This window comes from Pipra filicauda, unplaced genomic scaffold (assembly GCF_003945595.2).
Source record: "Pipra filicauda isolate LSUMZ 115617 unplaced genomic scaffold, ASM394559v2 scaffold75_size2874737_pilon, whole genome shotgun sequence".
Lineage (NCBI taxonomy): Eukaryota > Metazoa > Chordata > Aves > Passeriformes > Pipridae > Pipra > Pipra filicauda.
Window position 1 is genome coordinate 966,721 of NW_024104931.1, and position 6,588 is coordinate 973,308.

Here is a 6,588-nt window from a genome sequence, read left to right on the forward strand (position 1 = left end):
CCGGGCCATTCCCGCAGAGCGGCACCGCAAGGCTGCTCGGGACAACCCCGCTCTCCCACCAGGGCGAGTATCTGCAACGAGATCCCGCTCCGAGGGCTGCCATCCAGTCAGCCCCCCAAGCGACACACCCATTCCACACAGGAGGTGAGCTGCAGGCAACTTTATTCTACAGAAAACGTGAACAAAGTAAGTTGTTTCTCAGGCATTTAGTGCACAGACATGATGTTTTTAGCAATTTTCTGTGTCAGCGTTGATCCTGTGACTTTCTTCACGTCAGCGCCACACTCTACACATTACAGATTCCACTCACGTATGACCCCACACACTGTGCGCACTTAGAAACAGAGGCTCTGCCCCTCAACAGCCCCTTTAACAAAGACAGCACAGCTCTTCCTCTACCCACTAGAATTCTGTGACAGGCTGAGCGTCAGACTAACAGTGCAGCAAAACAATAAATTAGAAATGTAGTAAAATAAAACTCTCTAGAGCTGAATATTGGCTGACTGAATGAGCAGGGAAGAGAGGAAATGTTCTGTGAGGATAGCTCCCGCTCCAGATTTTGCTTCTTTCTGGACAAAGTCACTTCAAAATCTGGAAATCCTTGTGCTCTAGAGCCTCAATCTTCTTCTCATTGCTGAACTCCGCTTGGCTGATGCGGGACTGGGGACTTCCTATCTTCCTGAGCCATTCCTGCAGCTCCCGCACCCTGGCAGTTGGGCCCTGGATTTGCCCTTGCACAGTGCCATGGCTGGTATTTTGGACCCAGCCAACGAGTCCTAGTCTCTTAGCCTCCCCCTGAGAAGACAATGCAGAGCAAAATGAGGTTATCCAAACTGTAATAGAGCAACAAAACGACATTCACATACAGGAGCCAATTTTGTTGGTGACGCACAGGCCTCCAAGGAAGTTCCTGTGGGTCAGGCAGCAGGAAAGGAGCACAGGATTTGCCCAACTACTCATTATATTCTTTCACGCGAAAAACTGGGGCTGAGATGCACACTTCAGCCATGCTTACATAACCCGGCCGGGCTGCCAGCAGCACCGCGATGCCGGCCCCGCTGCGGCAGAGGCTGGAGCCCGGCCCGGGGCCACGGCCACGACCCGCCCGCCCGCGGCTCAGCCCCTCGGAGGCACCCACAGGACGGGCTGGCAGTGGGCGCGGCGCAGGCTGGCAGGCAGGGCCGACCGCCCCGCGGGCCCGCGGCACGCACCTGTGTGTACTTGCGAAAGAACACGCCCTGCACCTTGCCGAACACCTCGTAGTCCACAGACACCAATGCCTCGCCCTCCGCCATGGCGGCACGTCCTCCACCGCCTCCTCCTGCCGCCGCCGCGTCCCGCTGCGCCTGCGCCGCGCCGCTGGGGGCGAGGCCTCACTGGGCCCTGCGGCCAATGAAGAGCGGGCTCGGGGCCGGACCGATCGCTCATTCGCCGTTTATGAATAATGCAGCGGCACCCCCTCATGAATAATGCATTTGGGGCGCCCGCAGGCACCGCCCCCTTCACGGTAGAGCGTTCGCGCGGCGAGGGAGCGATCCTGGGTCTCGCGCCAGTCTCCAGGCAACAGCGCGCCGGGCACGGCTCCATACCGGGGCCCCGGGGGCCGCGGGCAGCAGCAGCGGCGGCGGCAGGAGGGGCCGGGGCTCTCGGGCCGACGCAGTTCGCCGAGGAGGGAGGCCGGGCGGAGCGCCGGGCGCGGCCCCGCAGGTAACCCCGCTCGCCCCTCGGCGTGTGCGCCCGGCACACCTCGGGAGATGTAGAACGAGCCATGGGAAGATTGTGCCGAGCTTGGGCGGACGCCTGCGTGTCAGACCCGTGTGGCACACAGGTGGATCACAATGCCAAAACTGAAGGGACACGTTATCCTGGGGAGTGTAACAATTCCTCTGACAGTGCGGCATATTTCTGTTGCTACCATGATAAGGCAGGGCTCAGGCAGAAAGGGAAATAAAAGTGTTTCTTATTTCTGGCTGCATGAATGATTTGGACTGGGAAAGGTGGCATGGGAGCTCCCTAGATGGAAGGAATGTAAAGACTTATAGAACACAGAAAAGTTACAAAACCTTTCCTAATACTTATTATAACCTCTCACTATAGCCTCCAGGCATAGACTATTAGGAGAAAATTTGTCCAGTTTTGGATAAGATAGTCTGTAATGGCTTTGCTTCTAACCTCAGGCTCTTTCTCAGGCACTGAATGGCTTTTTTTCCACCGGTGGCTCCTGTGGTGGCAGCTACTAAGATTGTTCCTGGTTCCCAGCTAAAACACCAGAAAAACAACTTTCAGCATGAACTCATAACTGACAAAGAGGAAAGTTTGAAGGATCCCTGTGCCCAAAAGAGCCAAAGATGTTCTTATTCTATTTTAGCAGAAAACACTCAATACTGGCATGGAGGCTTCTGTTCAGCTGGACTACAGAGTAAGCACCTCACCAGCCAGGCCTGTACTCTGTCAGCTACATCAGTAGACAGACAGAAAGAAGGAGTGGACCGTGCATATCCTCTGAAACCAATTTCTCACCACAACAGTGTGAGTGTTCCAGTGGTCAACACAGCACAACTCGGAAGTTCCCCATACATGCAGGAAACTCCAAATAGTAAATCAAGCTCAATAAGCAAAGGGAAGGCTCCAGTAGGGAGATCTTCAGCACTCTGTCCTTGGACAGTAGAGCCTGAACCATCAACCCCCCATCTATACAGGAGAGAGCTGGCCTACATCCTAAAGTTGGAGGCAGATGGAAGGAACCTAGAAGAGGCAATTCAAAAGAAAGAGGCCCTTCTCGAAGAGAAACTGAGGAGAACAAAGGAGACACTTAGGAGGATTCAAAGAGAGAAGAAGCTTATCAAGGCAGAGCAGAGAAGAGACAGTGGAGCTGAGAGGACCCATGAGCAAAAGGCTGCGAGGCACCCTGAAGAGAAAACTTTCAGAGTTGCAGTGAGGCCAGGTGGTGGGGTCTTTGGTGGGGCACAGTCTGCAGAGGCCATTATCCCCAAGCCTGGCACCACTCACCACCCCCAAGAGCTGGCTGTGGGGAAACTCAGGAAGGAGCAGCTGGTGGCCAACAACAGCAAAATGCGAGACAGCATACCCGTGGAGCGTTTAGCTTCTTGTTCAAAGCTGGCCCCAAAACATAGCCCTTCTCCCTCTGCCCTCTCAGACCAAGATTCTGGCGACCACTTGTCTGCAGAGATGCTGTATGTGCAGGCTGCCAGTGCTGTGCAGCAGGAGGGGCTTGGACAGTGCAGCTTCTGCAATCGTAAGTTTCTCTGCTCCAGGCTTGAGAAACACATGAGTATCTGTGGCAAGAACCAAGTCTCCAAGAGGAAAGTGTTTGACTCCAGCAAGGCCAGAGCTAGGGGAACAGAACTGGAACAGTACCAGCAGTGGAAGAGCGCAAGGAGTCCTCAGGTAATGTGCAGTCCATTTGCCTCCCTTAGTCCACATCTACTGCTCGCATTCAGTCCATCTCAGCTTCTAGTTCTGAGTGAGACATGAGCACCTTCACACGCACGCAGGGCTAAGGGATACAGTCCAGCTATTGCCTCTAAAAGGTTTATGACAAATGGAAAAATAGATCCATTTAAAATCTAATAGATGGAGGTGGCAGTCCTGTCTTTATAATGTCTTAAGGATGTACTCCTGGAGAAAGCTCACTCCTTGCTGTAGTTAAGATGCAGACTGGCTCTGCTGCAGTAAAGCTCTATGACATCAGGAGCTGCAGGGAGCTGAATGAAAATCCAGGTAATAACACAGTCTCTTAAAATGAATACAGAGGAAACATGCAGCTCTGTTCCTGCAAAGCAGCTATAGCAACCCTCTCCAGTTCCTTGGCCCCACTGCTCGTTTTTCTGGTTACTTTCAAGCTCTTTCGAAGTCCTATTGTTTCCATCAGAATTTCCTTCACATCCTCCTTGGTGCTGGTCTTCTTGATTCCCTTTGTGGGACTCAGCTTCTCAGGGAGGGTTTTACATCAACAAGGAATGCCCAGGGACAGGTGACCTGGGTTGGGCTCTAAATGCAAGATTGAGAATGGAAGCTGATAGTGGTCCCAGTTGCTCTGACTGCCTTTCCCTTCTGCAGAGTGAGACACCGCCCAGAAGGAACAACTGGAAACAGAAGCATGAGGCTCTCATCCAGACTGTGTGCCAGGCCCGCCAGCTGCAGCAAGTCCTCACTAAGGGAGGGAAGGTGTCTGACCTGCCTCCATTACCTCCCATGGAAAACTCAGACTATGTTGCCTGCACCTACTGTGGACGGCAGTTTGCTCCCCGAGCAGCTGAGAGACATATTCCCAAATGCAAAACCATAAAGAATAGGCCCCCACCCCCACCACAGAGAAGGCGCTGCTGAGGCAGTGCCCAACTGTACCTGCTGCTGTGATTCCCTGCCTCTTTTTTGCCAGGTTTCCAGCTATGGACACTTGTGCTTTCCCTAGTCTCAAGACTGGCTGCAAGCTTGTGTGTATAGTTAGTGAACAGCTCAGGATGTATAAGCAGAATACTAGAACTTGTGTACTTTGACCTGTACCCTTGGGTTCACCCCACGTGGGACGCCCCTTTCCTCAGCACAAGAAGCTTAGGATCAGACATTCAGGGGTTCAGAAAAGCTAGCAGTAGCAGGCACTTACGGTTTGAATCCATATGTCAATTCATGTGCATAGAACAACAGAGGTACTCTGAACCAGCCAGACCTTTGAGGCAACAGAACAACCATCACAATCAATAATTAGATTTAATATAAAAAAAATAGGCCAAATTTCTAGGGAACTCTAAAAACAAAGCTGGCACCCTTTCTTGAATCATCTGCTTATTTTCACCTTGGTTGCTGCAATGGTAGGGAATTATGACAAAAACATAACCTTGCTTTTGTTTTCTTCTTGAGATGTTATTTTTCTACATTCAGATTATTAAATATATTAAACTGGTTCTGTTGTGTAAATGTGGTTTTAAATGGTCACATAGTGGTCTGTGTTCTCAAAGTAAGAATGACTACTTTGTATGAGAAAGTTGCAACAAGAAGCAAACAAACAAGAAAATTCCAGCAGCTCCTTTTTCAAGTCCTCTGGTAACATAGCAGCAGCTCATGGGAACCTACAAAAAGATCAAAAGCAATTAGATTAAGCTGGAATAGTCAGAAGCTGAATATGCAGAAATACTCCAGTCTTCAATGGGTGAACCTGACTCCTGAAAGAAGTTGGAGGGCTTCTGCCTTATATATATGTGGGCAGAAATCTCAATCCCTTGGCACACCTGAGGAAACATGAAGGTCCTAGAAAGGGTCAGTGCTGCACTGTGCCAGCCAGTGATGTGTGTACAAACCTGAGAGGAAAAACAGACTCTAAACAAGGGAAAATAATTTGTTGTATCCAAACACTGATTGGAAAAACAAGGCCAATAACTTCAGATATTCAAAAAACAGGACAGCAAGGGGTGACAAGAGGTAGGAAAAGGGTAAACTGGAATCTTTATGCGAGCCTCCATGAATTCATGAGAGGTATAATTGAACACAGTAGCTAAAAAATTCAGCACCACTTCCTGTCTTGTAATGTTAACTGTTTACCTTACACTGTTTTATTGACTGTATTTAGTGGACTCTAAAGGTCAGCAGAGTGCAAATGGTGACATGGATACACACAAAGTATTTGATGTCATAAAATAAACCCATCTGTTGGGGACTTCTCATAAGTGACGGGCAAAGAGCTAATGCTGAGATTGAAACTGTAGATTAAACAAAAGTTAGTGAAATTAAATTACCAGGCTTCATTTCAGAGCTAACCATGGGCAGTTCACCCCTATTTGCTGAGCTATTGTTTCAGTATCCAGAAAGTCTCTGATAACTGGCTTAAAACTTAGTAACAGTTTAGCCAAAGTATCAGGCTGGGCGCAGAGATTTGCTGTGCTGCTTTGCTATCAGGGTTAGTTACCCTGACACTACTCAAGGTACATTATTCACGCCAGTTTAGCTTCCTCTTCTGCTCCTGCAGTACAATCCCCCTCTCAAAGACATGATGCATTTTCAGCACCCAAATCTCTGATGAACTTTAAGTCTTTAACACTGCTCTGCCTCTTGAGATATTTCACAATTAATAAAAACTCTGATAAAAGTTAAAAGTGACAGGCATTAAGCACAATGTGCAGGAACTGTTGGCTGAGCAGGTGTCAGGCAGGTTCTCTCTTCTGTAGGCCTTACTGCTCAGTAGAAGCTGTTCTGAGAGAAACAGGTACTTCTTCTCTTTGAGCCTCTCTTCCTGTTACTCATTTCCCTATTTGGCACTCAAACTGTGAAAATAAACACATACACATACACACACGCACACACACACACACACACACAAGCTCCTGACGTCACTAGGCGGAGATGTAGCAGTATGAGAAAAGAGTTGGTTTGTTGGGTTTTTTTAATGAAGGGACACAGAAACAGACTTTTTTTTTCCCATAGCAAAGAACCTGCAAGCCTCTCGGCCCTCTTTCTATATAAGCAAAAGAAAATAATAAAAAACAGAATGCCATGAAGCCAGCTGACTATATGCATATTTCCCTTTACTCTTTTGGGAAAAAAACCCAAAAACCAAAAAACCCCAAGAAAAAG

The 6,588-nt window shown here is 49.2% G+C and overlaps 2 protein-coding genes across 2 annotated transcripts; one reads left to right on the plus strand and one right to left on the minus strand.

Annotated features, from left to right (window-relative positions):
• Positions 1–145: 145 nt before the first annotated feature.
• Positions 146–1,353, minus strand: ACYP1 (acylphosphatase 1). The gene is made up of 2 exons (XM_027720026.2): positions 1,212–1,353; positions 146–795 (listed from the first exon to the last, which is right to left on the minus strand). The coding sequence occupies exons 1-2, from the start codon at positions 1,293–1,295 to the stop codon at positions 580–582; spliced, it is 300 nt and encodes a 99-aa protein (XP_027575827.1). The 5' UTR covers positions 1,296–1,353; the 3' UTR covers positions 146–579.
• Positions 1,354–1,535: 182 nt separating this feature from the next.
• ZC2HC1C (zinc finger C2HC-type containing 1C) lies at positions 1,536–4,925 on the plus strand. Its single transcript, XM_039389670.1, has 3 exons — positions 1,536–1,707; positions 2,369–3,408; positions 4,081–4,925. The coding sequence occupies exons 2-3, from the start codon at positions 2,578–2,580 to the stop codon at positions 4,348–4,350; spliced, it is 1,101 nt and encodes a 366-aa protein (XP_039245604.1). The 5' UTR covers positions 1,536–1,707; positions 2,369–2,577; the 3' UTR covers positions 4,351–4,925.
• Positions 4,926–6,588: the final 1,663 nt, after the last annotated feature.

Excerpts from the sequence above, each read along its gene's own strand:
- ACYP1 (XM_027720026.2), bottom strand. The coding sequence starts at position 1,295 with ATGGCGGAGGGCGAGGCATTGGTGTCTGTGGACTACGAGGTGTTCGGC. Across the intron at positions 796-1,211 it reads TCTTTCGCAAGTACACACAG|GGGGAGGCTAAGAGACTAGG; the intron begins GTGCGTGCCGCG and ends TTGTCTTCTCAG.
- ZC2HC1C (XM_039389670.1), top strand. The coding sequence starts at position 2,578 with ATGCAGGAAACTCCAAATAGTAAATCAAGCTCAATAAGCAAAGGGAAG. Across the intron at positions 3,409-4,080 it reads AGAGCGCAAGGAGTCCTCAG|AGTGAGACACCGCCCAGAAG; the intron begins GTAATGTGCAGT and ends TCCCTTCTGCAG.